This window comes from Dunckerocampus dactyliophorus, chromosome 10, assembly GCF_027744805.1.
Source record: "Dunckerocampus dactyliophorus isolate RoL2022-P2 chromosome 10, RoL_Ddac_1.1, whole genome shotgun sequence".
Classification (NCBI taxonomy): Eukaryota; Metazoa; Chordata; class Actinopteri; order Syngnathiformes; family Syngnathidae; genus Dunckerocampus; species Dunckerocampus dactyliophorus.
In genome coordinates, this window is record NC_072828.1 from 26,502,578 (window position 1) to 26,521,390 (window position 18,813).

Consider the following 18,813-nt stretch of genomic DNA (forward strand, 5'->3'; position numbering starts at 1 on the left):
CTTGTTCTCAGCCGTCGTCAAAAAATGTCATTATTCAGCGTACAGACTAGGAAGCACACAGCTTACAACGACCACCTAATGTCGACAACCAGGACACCAGGCAGAGAGTTTTTGACCGAAAGAAAAGCAGTCAAGACGCTCTCCAAGTCCGATGACGCTGCGTTTGAGGACAGAGATAAAAGCAGCACCATGAATCGGACGTATGTCATCCCTGCACTGTCAAAAAGCGGACAGACACCCTACCGAGGTCGGCTCACACTTCAGAGGAGGTCACGGCGAAAGACCGGAGCTGATAGCGCGGAGGACACGGCGGTGGAAAGCAGTCATAATAATGTGACAGCAGCCCCGGAAAAGAGACTGACCCTGCAACGGAGGACCAAGACACCCTCTGTGGATAAAAATGCTCTTGTCGCCGGTGTGGGCTCACACACAACGCCGAAAATCCTCCAGGAATTCAACGGAAGGACTCCCACTTTGTACCGTTCTATCAGCTTGAGAGAGACGGCGAGTAAAGCCTCAAATCACCCGGAAACGCAAGGGAGCCTGGCACAGGACAAGACGCCATCCTCCTCCTCAGGTAGGCTGCAGGGTGAGCAGGCCCACACATTCAAAACGCCCACCAAAAAGACACCGTTTGGAAAGATCGCCGCACGAAGAGACGTTTTTGAGAAACTCACTGTAAAAGAAACTCCTAAACCGGTGCTGGTCAAATCTGCAAGTCTGGACAGGTCAAAATCCAGGAAGCCAGCAGATGTCACCAAACCGGTCCCAACTCCTCGACTAAGTAAGGCAGGTGTGCTGAAAGCCAACACAGCAACACAGGTACAGGTGAAGGCCACTGCAGGGGCCCCAGCCTTAAAAGCAGACATCACCAGGACCTCCACCTCAGCTCCAGCACCTTCTCAGCAGTCCTTGTCTCGTCCCAGTGAGGTCTCCAAGCCACAGGACTCGCTTAAGATGGAGAACAGTGCAGTGACTGTTGCAGTCCGTGTGCGGCCTTTCAATGCCAGGTTTGTGTTGACATTATTGCAGTCAAACACAACATTTACAATATATACAGTCCACCTGCAGGTGCTTGAAATGTTTGAAAATGCTGTCATTCGAATGCTGCATATTCAAAGATTTGAAAAGTGCTTGACTATTGGATTAAGGAAGTGCTTGACCTGCAGGCTGATTGATCCTAATGTGAATCATCACTTTAGTTGGTTCACTTCTCCTGCAAATGCTGTTTGTTTCATTTAGGGTTCATGTAATGTTCACAGAGAAATTAGGAGCCAGCATCCAGATCTGCAACTAAAGTTACTTTACTGCAGAGGTGTGCAAACTTTTTACAGTTGGGGATGCATACTGAAAAATCAAAGGATGTGGGGGGTGGCGGGATCACTTAGATAGTTTAATGGGTTTTTTTTCTATTTTGTAAAAAGGCACATTAGATCCATATATTTATTTTAAAGACAAAGCTTTGTGTTATTGCTGTGTTGCAGCAATGCGACCTACAGCCACTTCCCTTCCGGTATTCTGGGGGGCAAAAGTCTAAACACGACCACATACACATGGTTTGTAGATGAATGTCAATAATGGTGCAGGCTGTTGAAATTATTTGCTCCAAGTGTGTGAGTGTGTATGCTGTGTTGCATAAAGAATGAAATTTGATTTGATGATACTGTATTTAAAAAAAAAAAAAAAAGCGATTTACTTTGTTCACAGCATTATACCTTATCTTTTAGTTAAAGGTGTTTTAAGACTCGTAATTATTTCATTTAAAGCAAAAAAAAAAGAAAAAAGGGATATGGAAAGGGTGAATATTTTCCACACAAATCAAACTAAACCCAATTCCACGTTTCAAAGGTGCCTTTAATATTTGTTGTCCTTTTTGGGTGAACCACCACTTTTCCGTCACAGAGAGAAGGCAGAAAAGGCCTCACAGGTGATCTTCATGACGGGTCACGAGACCGTTGTGCAGCATCCAGACTCCAAACAGAGCTATTCCTTCACCTATGACTTTTCCCTGTGCTCGGTGGATTTGAGAGACCCCTCCTTTGCTAGCCAGCAGATGGTGTACGAGACTCTGGCTAAACCTCTGCTGCTCAGGGCCTTTGACGGATTTAACACTTGCCTGTTTGCCTATGGTCAAACTGGCTCTGGAAAATCATACACGTGAGTGTTGGGTTTTTTTTTCTGATTTCCTTACACCTTTGTTAATTGTGTGCATGAATGGAGAGTTTGAAATGTTTGTCAAGCTTAAATGTTGTTGTGGCAGGATGATGGGCTTCGGAGAGGAGGCCGGAGTCATCCCTCGCTTCTGCCAGGAACTTTTTTCAAAGCTTTCCTCCATGGAAAATGAGCAGGTAATTTGTTGTCACTTTTATGTCTCCTCAGAGTATTCATTTTAACTTCATGTTGCAGGATAGTTTTTTTTGATCCTGCAAAAAATGTGGATGCTGATTTATTATTTATTTTTGCTTAGAATTGAGGTTGCAATTCTCTCGGACAGTTTTTTTTTTCCCCACCAATGCACGTCATTCACGTTCAGGGCCATGTATTTCGTTTTAAAGAAATCCTTTTCATTATTATTATTATTATTATTATCATTACTATGAAACTCCTGTCAATGCCCTTTCTGATGTTTTTCATGTGAGGTCCTCGAAGGACAGTTGATGGGGACTTTTTTTTTTCCATAGAAATGAACAGAAAGACAAAATAAAGTAAAAACGTTTAAAAAAAAAAAAAAAAAAAGACGTGCTCGCTCACTCTGCAATACATTCATATACTTATTTAAGAAACATCTATTCATTAATGTGCTTGCTTCTCCCACAAGGTGATAATTGATTGCCAATACGCCAGGGTGAGTTGGTGCCGCTGCCCTGGCTGGTCAGGCTTGATGTGGGATGGGGAGTTTGAGGAGCAAGTGGCTGCCCTTGAATAAAATTACACTTTGTGATGCAGCTTTTTAAGTAAAATATATATTAAAAAATGTATCAATATTTAGAAATTAGATTGCATGTTAATGTGAATGGAGATTGCGATCATTTTTCAATTTTTGTGTGTGTATGCGTGTGCAGGATCATTGAAATGATTCCAACTTTATTGGTAATGATTTAACCTGCATAATCAAATGAAATCCAGTACAGTGTGTGTAAAGATTCTTCCATTTGCAAAGACAATGACGCTCACGTCTGGTTGACATTGTCAGTAATGTAACATTTTATCATTGTGGTTGTTGTTTTGCCGTGATCCATTGAATCATACTGAGAGGTGTTTCTACGGCAGTTACCTTATTTAGAGGAACAAATTAGACAACCATTCATACTGGGTGTTGCGTCCTAGGTCAAATGTCATGTAGAGATGAGCTACTTTGAAGTGTACAATGAGAAGATCCATGACCTCCTGGTGACCAGAGATGACCCTAACCAGAGGAGGATGCCTGTAAGTACAACAAAAGTTGTGATTATTTTGGTGTTGTTTTTTTTCTGCCACTGATGCACACCTTTTCATATTTAAACATGGTTGTCATCGATGACCTTTTAAAATAATGTGAAGTTTTGTGATTTCAGCTGAGGGTGAGGGAGCATCCAATCCATGGACCTTATGTTGCAGACCTCTCTGCGTAAGAACACATGACTTTTTTTAATCTTTCAGGATGTCAAATGTATTTTTTATTTTTTTTAAAAGTGCTGACAGTCATTGATTTATTTCTTTAACAGAAACATTGTGAGCTCTTACAACGATATTCAGGTAAGCCTATTTTTATACTACGGATTCCTAAAAATTGATTATTGGGGGTGTCACAAGATTAATTCGTGACAAGATTTCTTGTTCCGAAAAAAAAAAGTCTGATCATTTTGCCGGTCTCAATATACTGCCATGTGCATGTGCGTCTGTTTTCCTCATTTCCCGTCTCCAAATAGGCAGGAAGAAAGTTCACTCAGTGCATTGGTTTCAGCACCTTGGCACATTTGTGCCATAGAACAACGGCATGAACGGAGTGAGCCCTTTTGTCAGTTGTAGTCTCTTTGCCTCAGTGGGTGGAGGCAGGGCCATTAGCATACACAGTGCGGAAGAGTGTAACGTAGGAGAAATTAGCATCAACAAAGATAATGTACAGGAAATTCAGTATTTTCGGACACCGCAGGGGGGTGTTGTGTAGGCAACCAGTACTTTCCTGTAACCCCAGACAGTGATGTAATAACTGGCTATGTCGTTTTTGCAGGGGTGGCTGGAACTGGGAAACAAGCAGAGAGCAACAGCTGCCACTGGAATGAATGACAAGAGTTCCAGGTCGCACTCTGTCTTTACTCTTGTAATGACTCAGACTAAGGTACTGAATGTCTTCGTCACTTGATTGCATGTACAGTATCTGCAAAATAAAATGTCTTCATGCCATAAAAGCCATACATTTGAGTGTGCATGTGCTGGTTCATAGACGGAGTTTGTGGAGGGAGAAGAACATGACCACAACATCACCAGTAGGATCAACTTGGTGGATCTGGCAGGCAGCGAACGTTGTAACTCAGCACAGACAAGCGGAGAGCGACTCAGGGTACAAAGAGTTTTTCAAACACCAGTTCAAATGTTTTCAGTTTCTTGCTGCATTTCAAATAAAATGTTATTTTTACATTTGCATTAAAAAAAAATCACCAATGGTACTTTTATTTTCTTGGATTTTATTTGTATCATTACAGGAGGGTGCCAGCATCAACAAATCTCTACACACACTGGGAAAGGTCATCTCTGCACTGGCTGAGCAAGCTCTAACCACAAAGAAGGTCTTCATACCTTATCGAGAGTCTGTCCTCACATGGTGAGAGAACTGGCTGTCTTGTTAAAATAATTAGTCGGAATGTAATAAGAATCCGTAGACTCATACCTTAATCAATCAGGCTTTTGCCAAGACCAATTGGTCTCCTATGAGGAAATAATTGTAGTATGCTGTACATACAACACCCTCACTCACCTTTACCTCTCCTTAAGGCTGTTAAAGGAGAGCCTTGGTGGCAACTCCAAGACAGCCATGATTGCCACGCTGAGCCCAGCAGCCAGCAGTGTGGAGGAAAGCCTAAGCACTCTGCGATACGCCCAACAGGCCCGCACCATCATAAATGTGGCCAAGGTCAATGAGGACACAAGTGCCAAGCTAATCCGAGGTCAGATATGCAAATGTTTTAAAAGCTGGTTTGAACTAGTTGACATTTGGGCCGCAGTGATTTGAGTGAAATGGACTGTTATGTAGCTTGTGTGAATGACCTGTTGTGTGTTGACCTTGCCACTCGCACCTTGCTGCCATATTCATCTCCTGATAGACTTTGTGTTTTTTGTTTACTGGTTTTTGTGTTATTTGAGATTCACTCCTACACTACATGTGTCTGTCACCTCTTTGCATGTTCTCCTCATTGCTCTTTCTTTATATGTGAATCTTTACTTTTCTATTTATGTCTTGCTCTTGATCTCCTCTCTCTCCCTCATGCCCTCCTGTCTGCCCATCTATCCATCACCAGCTTATGCACTACCCACTTCAATTAAGGGCCGGGCCCTAACCTTGCCTCTGGGCCATATTTATGCACTGTCAGCCGCACATGGCGGATAACTGTCATGCAAGTATTATTTTTCATTAGATCATCAGGCTGCCGTTTGACGTTTTTAGCACGAAGGCGAGCTCATGCTGTGGATTTCTCTCCCGTCCCCTGACACAGTATGAAAATCAATGTGGATGTGACTCAGAGGTTAGAATTTGGGTCAATGTTAGGTCCGTAATGCTTTTTTGATGAGCTGAACTTTTGTCCGGAGTCACTTGTTGAGTTTTCTAACGCTGTGATTTCATACTGGCGTGAACACATTTACGTATAGTTTGAAACCAATGCTTGTTGCTCAGAGCTGAAAGCAGAGGTGGAGAAGCTGCGGGCGGCCCAAGCGAGCACCCAGGGTATCCAACCAGAGCGCGTCATGCTGTTTCAGCAGGAGATCACTGCGCTGAAAAACAAACTCTGCCAGCAAGAAAGAGAAATGGTGGAGGCCAACAGGTCAGCATCACCATCAGGACTATCTTTATTTTACTCCTCTATCTTTTATTGCATAGTGGGATATTAACAAGTCCAAATTGATGGAAAAATTTCTAAGGCTGTCAAAAATCAGGGGTTAATGGCAGTAGCTAATTTAATTCATTAATTAGGTTACACTTTTTCACATAATTAACACATGTGCATCATGGTAAGACACACCTCTCTGTTATGATGGCAGAGAGAGGCATAGTGTGCATTCAGCTAAAAATGTGGTGGTGTGAAGACACCACCAAGGCAAGCCGTCATTAACAAAGTTAAAGTGATTCAAATGTTCTGCTACTATTACATTGACTACTGTTAGGCAATAGATGTTTTTTTTTTTTTTTTTTAGCTTGATTTACAATTTCAGTTCATTTGGAGCTTGTAAGACATACAAATATACATAATTGTGTCCTGTCATTTATCGTTTTGTTAATAAAATACAGTAAAAACGGGCATATTTCAGATTAATCATAGTTTCAAAGCTGTGATGAATGTGATTACAATTTTAAATCATTTGACAGTCCTACTTATTTCCTATGAAATGTGTTGACTTTTAAAGACTGTGCTGCATTAACTTGAAGTAATATTGATTATACTTTAGATTCATTTAATCTTCAGTATAAACACACATCATAGCCATCATTTTTCCTTTTTGTAATTAAAATATTTTCCTTTTGTGACATTTAATTTAACGGGAATCTTGAAATTGTTAAGAGGCACACATCAGTTGATCGATTTTTTTTAAAATTATTTTTATTTTTTTTTATTGAAAAATGTAGGGCATGGAGAGAGAAACTGGAGCAAGCTGAAATTCACAAACGGGAAGAAACAAAAGAGTTGCAGGTATGTTGCACTGAGCAGAACATCTACAGCCTCAAAAGGTGAAACGATACATAAACCCCTTTTTTGCTGTTCATGTTTGCAGAAATCAGGCGTGACATTTAAAGTGGACAACCGTCTGCCCAATCTGGTGAACCTGAACGAGGACCCTCAGCTGTCTGAAATGCTTCTCTACATGATCAAAGAGGGTCGAACCACTGTGGGCAAACTCAAGTCTGACTCCTCCCACGACATCCAGCTGACTGGAGCCCTCATTGCTGACCAGCACTGGTGAGAAATCAAGCAATAGGGACACTCGAATTTTGTTCGACAAAAGGCGTTCTAGACCCCTGCAAGCTGCAACTGTAATTATAAACCTATTGTTTTACGAAATAGAGTAGCGACCATGCACAAGCCTGAGCATCAGATTGTACATCCTCTGAGATATCCATCTCCTGTGTGCATGTGCAGATATTTCATAAAAAATCATGACAAATGAAGGAAAAAGTCAAATAAATGCAGTATCTTACCATAAAACAATGGCACCACACCTTCATATGCACCCACACCAAAAATATAATGTTTTTTTTTCCTTGTTCCAGTATTATAACCAACACCCATGGTACCGTCAGCATCACTCCCATGGAAAATGCCAAGACTTTTGTGAATGGGAACTTAATCTCAAAATCCACCGTTCTGCACCATGTAAGTATATGACAAATATCTCATTTGTGTACGTTGGAATCAAATCTGTCTCTTTGTCCTATTTTATAAATACTGTATGTCCTATTTCTTAATGTTTGTTTCCAGGGAGACAGGGTGATTCTTGGAGGAGACCATTACTTGCGTTTCAACCATCCGGCAGAGGTGCAGAGTGGCAAGCGGGTGTCGTGTTGGACAGGTGCAGGTGACGGCCACAAAGACTTTGAGTTTGCCAAAAATGAGCTGCTCACGGCTCAGAGAGCTAAGTAAGTAGAAGGGAAAAAAAGTTTATCCTGACCTATATTGGTGTTTTTGGGGCGGAATTCCCTTTTGAGTCATATTTTTGTGTCCCAGGCTGGAGGCAGAAATTGAAGAGGCTCATGTGAAGGCCAAAAAGGAAATGATGCAGGGAATCCAGATGGCCAAAGAGGTGGCCGAAAAAGAGCTGTCTGACCAGAAGGCCCTATATGAGGGCAGAATCCGAGTACTGGAAAAAGAGCTGGTACAGAAAAATTTTGTCTATGGCCACAAGAATGAAAAAACAGAACATTCAGACTTTTATTTTTTGTTATTCTTTGGTTTCTATTTGCATTGATTGCAACGGTACTGTTTCTGACTCACTTGCACTGATTCTTTTTATAGTACCTTTTAGCTGACTGTTGGACCAACATACTGTATCTGTGCTGTCTTTTCCACCAGTCCTGAGTTATACCAAAAATGTCATTCATTCAGAACGAGGAAAATGAGCGCAAGCGTCTCCAGGTGCTCGACCAGCAGAGGGTGGCCAGCCAGATGGAAGAACTGAAGATGGCCAAGCTCGAGCTGGAGCAGGAGGTGGACTCTCATAAGAAACGCCTCCGTCTCCATATGGAGACCCAGGTCAGGGTTTAGACTAACAATTTCACTTGAAAGTGGAAAGTTGGCTGGTATTGTGCAGGGCAGGTTTTTTGTTCCAGATAAAATGTGGAATAATACTCCTACACACACCAGGTCTTTTAAATAAAGGTGGATCCTGGAGGATATCAAGTTAAAGCCTTTACATGCATATGCAGCTTCCAGTGTGGCACTGTCCTTTCACATTACGCAATGTTACGTGTACACCTGGTTTAAATGTGGCCACAAATGATAGACAGCCAAGGGTTAAAGGTTCAAAGTGGGGAATTTTTGAATGTCTATGTTCAAGATGAGTAAAATTATTTTTGCCCTCTTTCATTCAATATTGCGACTACAGACCTTTTTCACACAACAAGTTTAATGTTCATCACTATTATGTATTCACTGTAGGTGATGGAGGAACACCATGTGTGTCAAGCAAGGATTGTGGACGCGTTGGAGGCAGAGAAGAGAAAGCTTGGCAAAGAGCTTGAAGAGATGCAGAAGAAAAGGGCCATGAGAGTAAACCACACGCCTAGAGATGGTGAGTGATATTTCCTGATCCATTATGATTTTTCACCTTTATGATCTTTGGCCTGAACCATCGAATATCGTGTCTCTTGGCCAGAATGTGATACAAACGATAGCCTTGCTGTTTGTTGATTTGAGAAAGAGAAGAAGACAGATTATTGGACTGTTATATTTTGACAATGACTTAGCAGTCCAACATAACACTCAATGATGATAGCCGGATATCATCATCATCAGTGCAAAACTATGCAAAATATATTTGATGTGTTTTTATTGTAGTATCACCACGCTGGGATGCTATGAAACTGTCCTTGATGATTGAGGAAGCCAATAAGATCAGTGCTAACTTGAAGAAAAACACTGTTTTCAGCAGGTATAAACAAAAAGTACAAAAATATATTTGTAAAATATATTTGAGATCTGGATAACGTGGACTTCAATTCTGATCATTCTGTACTTGTAGACACGAAAGCTCAGACGATGGGAGCCAAGGCCAAAGGGATGTGCTGCAGGTGCGGGTCCAAAACACAAAACTGGGGATCTCTACTTTCTGGAGCATTGACAAATTTCAAAACAACATGGCTGCCATGAGGGAACTTGAGCAGGTTTGTTGTAACTACTTTGTATGTTTTGAGATTTTGACTCGGATTTGTGGGTTATGTTAATGATGATTATTTTAATGCAATTGTCTGTGATATATCTCAAACAAGTATAGCCTATTGTCCAAAAAGACAGCTTTTTGGTTTGTGTAATAAGAAACGTGCCACATTATCTCATGTGTTTTAAATCTCATTTAACAACAGTTTCATTTCATGCATGTGTGCGTCTTATCACACACACAAGCGATTTATTGTGTAAGCGGGTGCTGATTTTAAAGATAATATACACGTTATTGTACATCTCATACTCACTATATTGATGAACAGCAGCGTTATAATGCGTGACCAAGTTAGCTGTGGTTGATTTTTCAGGCTTCTGATTGGCCAAAATACGCATGACAACCAGTGAATGTGTCTTTACGTGGACTGGAGTGGGGGAAATGTGTGTTTTTGAAAATACTTGTAGACTTATTTTCTGTGAAAAGCTCTGTCTCTTCTCCACAGGGCGGCCCTTCTTCAAAGGATGACGATGTGTTCTATGACCCTGATGATGAGTGGGAGCAAGATATATCAACTTCCTCCGCTTCCACATCCAACTTCTCACGTCGAAGGTAATTTCCCAGCGCCTCACTCTTCTCCAGCTCATTGAGCCTCTTCACCATTTCTTACTGTATATTACCTCATACTTCCTCTTAATTCCGCCAATGAGTTTTTCCTTTTCTTTAAAAAAAATAACATGATGCTGCTGCAGACTTTATTTTATCTGCTTTATTCTTTTTCCAGCATTCATAAAAGTTATTGTCTAAGATCGAGCCAAGGGTTGTGGGTTGGTTTCCCCCAAACATGTAAAGCAGGTGTGCTCGCACCTTTTCAGCCTGCGGGCTACTTTTAAAATGACGAAGTCTCAAAGATCTACCGCCTATTATAAACATAGAAAATATATTTAGAAATATATAAATGTGTAATATTTATAATTTGTAGACATTTTTATATTTTGCTATATTTATAAATATGGGTATTTACGTTGTATATCAGAGGTGCACACACCTTACAGCATGCAAGTTACAAGTTGGCATGATCTATCTCTTACTATAATTAAAATATATACTATAATATACTGCGATTGGCTGGCGACCAGTCCAGGGTGTACCCTGCCTGTCGCCCGAAGTCAGCTGGGATAGGCTCCAGCATACCCCCGCAACACTAATGAGGAGAAGCGGTATAGAAAATGGATGGATGGATATACATACATACATACAGTACATACATACATACATACATGTATGTATATGTGTGTGTGTATATATATGTATGTATATTTACGTATGTATATTTGTATTTGTACTTTATTTATCCCACAGCGGGGAAATTCACATATGTATACATATGCACATATGTGTGTGTATATATATATGTGTGTGTGTGTGTGTGTATGTGTGTATATATACGTACAGTATACATATGTGTGTGTGTGTGTGTGTGTGTGTGTATATACATACAGTATACTGTATATATCTGTGTATAGATAGACAGAGACAGACAGACACCCCTGATGTAGAGACACATGCAGAATGTCTGTGACCCATGTGGTTATTATTCCTCTCATGTCATATGCTCTTCCAGCTGGAAGACAAATAAAACATAAAATAAGCTGTGTGGTCTCTCACTAGTCTTCTCTCTTTACGTCATTTTATTCTATCATCAGTGTTTCATGACAAATATAATCATGTCATATTAATTATAGGCTAACTACTTTTGTTGTCTTTTTTTTCCCAGGAGCAGGAGTTTGTTAAAGAGCAAAAGAATCTCAGGGCGTCTTTATGAGATCCGTGTCCATCCCATCCAGAGTCTGCTCAAGGGCTCCTCCCACTCTGATGGTAAGTCTGATAATACAACATGAATGATTTCTTGCTCCCAGATTGCTCATTATAAAGGCATAAGAAACACCAGTAATGTCATTCCTCTGGGAAGATATGACCTGGAATGGGAACCAGGGAGGATGTGCATTCCCAAACTCAAACCTTGCTTGCACCTTTTTAAAGTAAAATGTAATCCAAGGGTGTTGCCACTTCAAATATAAACGGAGTCCTGGAGGATTATGTGACAAATTGACTTTTTAATATGACACAATGTTGTAAAAATGATGTCTGGTGAAGTCATTTTTTTTCACACCCCAAGTGATCACCGTGTGTCTCTCCCAGGGTTAATGGGTGTGGCCACACCGCCCTCCAAACATTCCAGCACCACAGAATCTGCCATGCCTGGTATCTGCAAGGAGCTGGTGGGCCAATCAGTGGCTCGTCTACGAGGTTTTGGAGGCACAGAGGAGAGCCTGGCTGATAGGCTCGCCTCAGATTTGCACCGGGTATACACGGCCGTCCAGATCATTTCTGAGCTGTACGACAGTTTAGATGATGACAGCCAAGACAGCGGTGAGAGTCAACCTTGGTTGTGTTGACACTTTGACAAGATGATGGCGCTATGTCATTGTCATAAAGGCTGGGCTATACAATTAGCAAACAGATGCCCGATAACTATGGTGTCATAAAAATGAGAAAATTCTTCTCATTATTATTATTTTTTTTCCCCCCCTTGCTGTCAGTGTTTGTGTGTAACTTGTCGGCTCAGACCCAGCTGATCAAGGCCACAGCAGCCACAGAGAGTGCAGTGTTTGTCATCACACAATGGTTGGCCAATGTGAAAGCCTCCTCTGGTCCACTCTACACCCTCGCTGAGGAACTCGAGAGCCAAGTCAAGAAGATGGGAGTATTTCTCCAGCTGCTCATTCAGGTGAACATAAAGAAATCATTTCAGTCTCTTTTTTTTTTTTTTTTTTTTTTTCTGGAGCAATTATACAGTATTAGAAATACTTGAGATGTGTTATTAATCTGAAGTGGAAAATAATTTTGAATATAGCAGAGGGCGGTTAATAAAAATGCAACGCACTGATTGACGGGTCTTAGCTCTGAGCTGTTTGAGCTGTGTCTATGGAAATGGCCAAGCGCAGGGAATTGTCAACCTTGAGCCTCAAACAGAACATGAATATATGGAAAATGAATTAAATTCCTTATAAGCCTCAGTATCTAAACACTTGTCTATGTTGGGGTTTTTGCATTCTTAGTGTTTTCATTTATTTACAGACCCTCCTCCCCCTGAATATGCCGACTATTTTCTTAGCTAAATCCAATTCAGTTTAACCATTTTTTTAAAGTTTTGGCGCACCCATTATTCACTGGAAATTAATATATTCTCTCTACCCAGGGTTGTGAGTCTGAGATCACATCAATGGTGGCTGAGGCACGAAAGAAGAGTGGTCAGTGCCTGGCTGCTGCGTTACTTGCACTTGGCCATCTGGCGGCGTTGTCAGGAATGCCGCTTAGTGTTATGGAGCTGAGTGCCCAGGCCACAGGCAAGGTAACACCACCATTAATACCTGAGTAGCATCTGTCTGTCAGGCTCTGGGGTCTGCTGTAATTAAGCCCCTTGTTCAACAATACCAAAGAATAGAATAATAGTTCTATGGCGCTCAAGCCGGACATTGGGACGTGTGAAGTTATTGAATAAGAACGTGTTTGTCTAGTTCAGTGTGCATACTAATCATTGTCTTACAAATACATGAAAGTGTGATGGTCCTGCCATTCTTTCATTTATGATGCATATTTCTGGGTGATAGTATCATCACATAACAATGCTGCAAATTTTGCTAAGTAGATCCAAATACACAATCCTTTTTAACAACGTTGCAATTTTGTTCAAATTTCTGAGTGCACAGGCAAATATCTGTGATGATGTTTAGCGCTTGCCTTGACTAGGTGTGCCACTCTACTCTTATGTGAATAACCATCACAATCCTGCCTTTTTTCCCCAGGCATCTTGTGTGGAGTATCTGCTTAATGGGGCCAATAAAGGTGTCCACTCACTCCTGGAAGGAAGCCTCTGCATCGCCAGAGAAATGCTGCGAGACGCTCAGTTGGCTTATCCAAGGAGCCCAGTAAGATCACAACCACCTTTTTGTTAACCTACCTGTTTTATTTCTTTCAGCATTGAATTTTAATTAGTTGTCATGCTGTCATCTACGAACCAGTGCAACCAAGGCAAACTAAACGTTTGCCCTTTATTTATTTACAGGTGCTGCAGTGTCTAAAGTCCAAGACACTTGATTTAGCCCGCTCCTTGCAGAACTACATGCATTGTCACATCACGGTGAGTCATAACCAACTAAATAAAAAGGTAACATGTTGAGGACTGCGTTTTCTCCTGCTTTGCTACTTCATATTAAGTTGTATTTTTATGGCTCCTTACTGCTTAGTTTCATAATTGTCAACTTTTTTTGTTCATTTTTATATACAGTACAGTGTTTCCCACAGGACTGCAATCTATCTGTGGCACATGATTGCGGCTGGTGTGGGGTGGCCATATAACATCATTGTATAATTTTCATTTGCATGGGTGGTATAGCTTGCCATGATGAATTATTTACTTTAAATAGTGCAATCCAAACTTGCACTTTGTACCCAATCAGGGACATTATGCAAATTCCTCAGCAAATGAATATGGTATGGTCTCTTCAATTAGGTGTTGAACCTTCCTCACCTGTAGCAGGGGCTTTTTTTGGGCAGATAATCCTGATCAGAGCAGCCATTTGAAAGAATGGTGCAGCAATGATCAAGAATACACTGACACATGTTTTGCAGCACACATATGTTAGGAATGTTACAAAATTTGGAAATATGTAAAATCAAGTCTGTGATTCTGTCTGATAAAACATGACTAGAACTTTAATTTGATACTTCATTCACTTCTCTGCCCCAAGTATTAAAGAAGTTAGAGCAGATTTCATAGCGGGAAATAGTGCCTTTGGTTCCCCTTGCTTTAACATTGAGTCAAGACTTGGCAAGTACAACTGTACTACAAAATATATCATAACTTAGGCTTTGACGTTTGTTTTAAAAGTCAACAGAGTAGCCATTTACATTTCTCTAATCATCAAAAAGTCCAGGGAAGAAAATCAAGTGTAATAATGCTGGAGCAGCATGCTGTATTGGTTTCCACGCCACACTACTAATTACATGTACACAGTAATTCCAGGGCAAAATGAACATATGTTGCACCATCAGATGATTTCATTTCTTGAAATTTAATCTGCAGATAGATTTTAAAGTGAATCTATATCATACATACCGCTTGTATTGTCCTGAAGCGCCGATCCATGAGTTTGAAAGGTTTAAAGTTGCACTTAACGTTTCTGTATACAAATGAAAACCTGATATATGGAAAAAATTGCATTTTTAAGGACGTCGCCATGGACTCTAATGGAGCGTGCATGCACAGTTGTTCGATTTTTTCATCACTTAAATATAGGACTTTATTTGTAACAGAACTTATTTGTAACATTCCTACATATATGTTTTGACCTGGACACGCCGCGCTGGATGATGACATCACTAAGTGTCACTGCTTCTGGGCCGTAAACTACCGGGCGTACAAAACATCCTTACTTTGCATTGTGTCCCTAATAAATGTTGATTAAAAGGAGTTTCAAATAAGGCCAGATGAGTCACACATGAATACTAAATGAAGTGAATGAACTGACCAAAAGAAGAAGAAGCGAATCAACTGTATTTCACAGGTCAACTACAACTCCCATGACCACCACATACCCGCAAGACAATGACGCCACCGACAGGCAGACTGTAACATTTAACTTCATTTTCATTAAAAGTGCTGGGAAAGTGCCGTGCTTAAATCCAATGCTTCATTTCCTAGTATCGATTCAATCCATTAATTACCTTTTAAACGATGTTAGATGAACATATATGTTGTCCTGAATGGAAACTTGAGAACACATATCGTTGTAGTTGAACGGTAGGAATATAAATGTATGCATCGATGTAGTGAATGAATCGTTACACCCCTAGTAATAAATGAATGTATGGGAAGCACTGCAGTACTAGATTTACTATGCCAGTGGGTGAAAAGGATATGCAAAGTCATGGGAGGAGTTTTGAAAAGACCGTATGGACTTGAGCAAAATACAACTCAACATGTAAATAAAACAGTCAAATCTGAAATGCTTTCTGAACAAAACAATCAATGCCACAGAGAATGAAAAGGCTCAAACTATCTTTCACGGCACACAAACTTAAAGGCTACAAATTCATATTGAATCCCACAACAGCCCCATTAAAGATGGCACTCAGCCTTTATTGCCGGCATAAAGCTCAGAGGGCTTATCTCTCTGCTGTCGCTCGCCACCATCTTTCAGGTAATGAATGTGTTGAATGAAGTGACATCACTCACAGCCAACCGTCTTATTTGCCGTTATCTTTGCCGTCCAAACTAGCTATTTTTTTCTTTTACCATTCATCGACACATTTAGGCGCAGGGCCGTTTTAACAACCGCAGTGTCACTGTTGTCAAGCACACCTGAGTTAAAGCTGAAGCAAATACTTGTAGGGCTTGTACATGCAGCGCGCCTTGCAGTTACCCGTGTCCAAATTCAACTGAGTGCTATAAAAAAATGTTTTGAGAAAGTTACATCGGATGATAACGCAGTCACGTTAAAGGTCCTACATTCTAGTTTTCAACCATTTTCTGAAGCTCTATTGTGCACTTTTTACATACACAGTACACTGGAGCTCTGCACTGTGAGCTACATGCTAACATTGCAGCCTTAGTGCGCCTGCTCTAAGGTATGCTTTTTGTTGCATTTCGCTGCTTTTATTTTCCCTTTATAGTCTGTGCATCACCAAAAATCGGTGAAGACGCTGACCATTGAGTTTCTGATTGGTCAACTTGCGCTGTTGCCAAATCCTCTGTAAAACAAGTCGCTATTGACTGTCATGGAAGTTGCTCGATGACCTCATCGGCTAATTTGCATATTATTTGCATAGGATGTAACATGCTGTAGGGGGGAAAAAAAGCCTAATTTCATAGGAGAGACAAAAAAGCACCTTAATTAAGTTTACAACTACAAATAAACTCAAGTCATGGTTTGTTAATTTAAAATTGGCCAACACTTCATCAAAAATAAAATATTTTTGATATTTGATCTTAGCCAGCGCCTCCCAAAGTCGAGACAGCGTAATAATTGCATCCGGACTCGCCTCCAGCCTCCACTCTTTATCTTGCAGTTAGGACTATGTGTTTGTTTATCACACGTTCTGACACACTGACAGGTAAGTGACCCAGTCCCAATGAGTGTAATGAGTAGTCATTTCATGAAGATTAAGAAACGTGGGAGCTGACAGTGCACTGACCGCTTGTGAGTGCTTTGGGCGGGTTGAACACACACCGTAGGACTATACGTGCTTTCACTTTTTCACCAAAAGCAGAAAACTCTCAGACGACGGCAGAAAAAGTCGCCAGTTGCTTTTGAGTAAAATTCGCCAAGAGGGTTTGTCATGTCGCCAGATTTAGTGACAAAATGTCCAAGTTGGCAACACTGTTGACTCATAGATGTTTGTTAGCTTTTTCAGCTTTGTTTTCAACTGTTTCATGTCTTCATTCAACACACCATGCACACTCACACGTTGACAAGTCCTCATTTCAACGACATATAGCATCCATAAAGTGATGAGTTGAATTGCTTTATTTCCTAGTTTTTGAAATTCAACATCAAAACTTGAATTTTCCATTTCAAAAATAACAAATCTTTTGGACTTAATATAGCTCCAGAGGTCTGCACTCACTGTGTTTGCGTCCATCATCAAACACTTGCGTCTGTCTTGTGTATACTGTATATATTTTTGTGTTTTTATGGTGTCAAACAGGAGAGTGAGACTGACCTGCAGGATGTGGAGGAAGACACTTCAGCCTCCAAATTGCAGACTTTGAGGGCTACTGCGACCACATTGTTCAAGTTGAAGCACGCCATCAAGCAGCTGCACTGCTCTTTGTCTAACACCCTGACAGGTGAGGCTTCTGACACACGCACCCTGCTGTGTGTGTGGATGACAAACGCATTCAACTTCACAATGCATATCATGATCTGTCGAGACTTTCAAGTCTTCACTGCACACAACCATCCCCCAGGTCAAGATAGGCACTCCAAGCTCAGCAGCTGCAGAGAGCTCATCTCCTCTTCTGCCAAGGCTGTTGATGAGATTATCAGAGGTCTCTCCAAGGAAGAAGCAGTTGTGCTTTCCCTGCATCCACCCTGTGGCCAGGCTCTGACGGCTGCACAAGATGAGCTGCACTCTGCCCTGCAGTCTCTATCTGCGCCCTGGGATCAGCAGGCGGCTGTCGAGATGACGTCAGATGAAGGCAAAGATGATGCTCGGCTACCCAAAGAAAGTGCAGCCTCTCACGGTGCTGCTCGAAATCGAAGTGTTAATACATTTGTATATTCCCTCCCTCCAGGCGTCCTGTCCAATGGTAGCCCACGCTGGGTCTAATATTTATCTCTACATAATGAAGGAGTTACTGTAACAACAGTTTGGGTAGCACCAGAGACGGCCGGCACTACTTTCTCCAAGTCAATACAGAATTTTGTTTGCACTTGCCAAATTATCTGGTGCTTGGATTTATGTGTCATTTTGCTTTTTCATATGATTTTTATTTATTTTTTTTCATGGTTGATGTGATTGGGGTGATCTCCCACATCACATGTTGATTTGCTGTGGCATCGTTTCCACAAGTTTCAGCAATGTCACATTTTATTTCTGATCAGTGTTGCATTCATTTGTTGGTACTGATGGAGGGATTTGGACCACTTTTTATATGTTGGTCAGAACATAACCCAATTTAGTTTGTTTGTGTGTGTGTGTGTGTGTAGTGTCAGCAATCTCCTTAGATGTTTTGTTTTTCTCGGTGCATGCCATTCATTGGACCCTTGTGAAACATAATCACTCCAATGCGGAGGCTCTTATCTATTTTTTAGTTAAGTCCACATGGTGTATTTGCACAAGCATTGTAAACATGTTACCAACACGATACGTTTTTGACACTTGATATGATGAAAAATGTTGACATCTGTAGCCCTTCCCTAAACTTATGTTGTGACAAATCATCTATTTCAAATGAAATGCTTGCATCCTTCCATCCAAGGTTTCTGTTGTGTTATTACATTTACGTTTTAGTATGTGCAAGCATTGTTTTGCCGAATATTTTATTACCTATTTGTATTTTATCACAAGGGTGCACTTTTAGCAAGTGCTGTGAACCACACAACGTGTGGAGAAAAGGAAAGTAAGCCATACAAGTGATTAATGCTCCCAGCATTACGTCATTGGGCAAACCTCAATCCAGAC

General features: G+C 40.9%; 1 protein-coding gene across 2 annotated transcripts; it reads left to right on the forward strand.

Annotated features, from left to right (window-relative positions):
* Positions 1 to 21: 21 nt before the first annotated feature.
* On the forward strand, positions 22 to 18,706 carry kif14 (kinesin family member 14). Of its 2 annotated transcripts, XM_054789308.1 has the most exons (30): positions 22 to 1,010; positions 1,903 to 2,157; positions 2,261 to 2,348; positions 3,328 to 3,426; positions 3,555 to 3,607; positions 3,705 to 3,735; positions 4,211 to 4,318; positions 4,424 to 4,540; positions 4,683 to 4,801; positions 4,972 to 5,144; positions 5,870 to 6,017; positions 6,818 to 6,881; positions 6,964 to 7,148; positions 7,460 to 7,562; positions 7,668 to 7,825; positions 7,914 to 8,061; positions 8,292 to 8,438; positions 8,844 to 8,976; positions 9,243 to 9,336; positions 9,427 to 9,568; positions 10,067 to 10,173; positions 11,339 to 11,439; positions 11,764 to 11,994; positions 12,165 to 12,352; positions 12,824 to 12,976; positions 13,431 to 13,553; positions 13,691 to 13,765; positions 17,335 to 17,476; positions 17,597 to 17,827; positions 17,924 to 18,706. In XM_054789308.1, exons 1-30 carry the CDS (start codon positions 25 to 27, stop codon positions 17,956 to 17,958), a joined length of 4,737 nt encoding a protein of 1,578 aa, XP_054645283.1. In that variant the 5' UTR covers positions 22 to 24; the 3' UTR covers positions 17,959 to 18,706. The 2 variants fall into 2 exon arrangements, with proteins under 2 accessions (XP_054645283.1, XP_054645282.1); XM_054789307.1 differs by having other exon boundaries at positions 17,597 to 18,706.
* The last annotated feature ends 107 nt before the right edge of the window (positions 18,707 to 18,813 follow it).

Bases quoted from the DNA above. Each gene is read 5' to 3' on its own strand.
- kif14 (XM_054789307.1), top strand. From the start codon at position 25: ATGTCATTATTCAGCGTACAGACTAGGAAGCACACAGCTTACAACGAC. The intron at 11,995-12,164 runs GTGAGAGTCAAC...CCTTGCTGTCAG, and splicing joins TGATGACAGCCAAGACAGCG to TGTTTGTGTGTAACTTGTCG. The intron at 13,766-17,334 runs GTGAGTCATAAC...GGTGTCAAACAG, and splicing joins ACATGCATTGTCACATCACG to GAGAGTGAGACTGACCTGCA.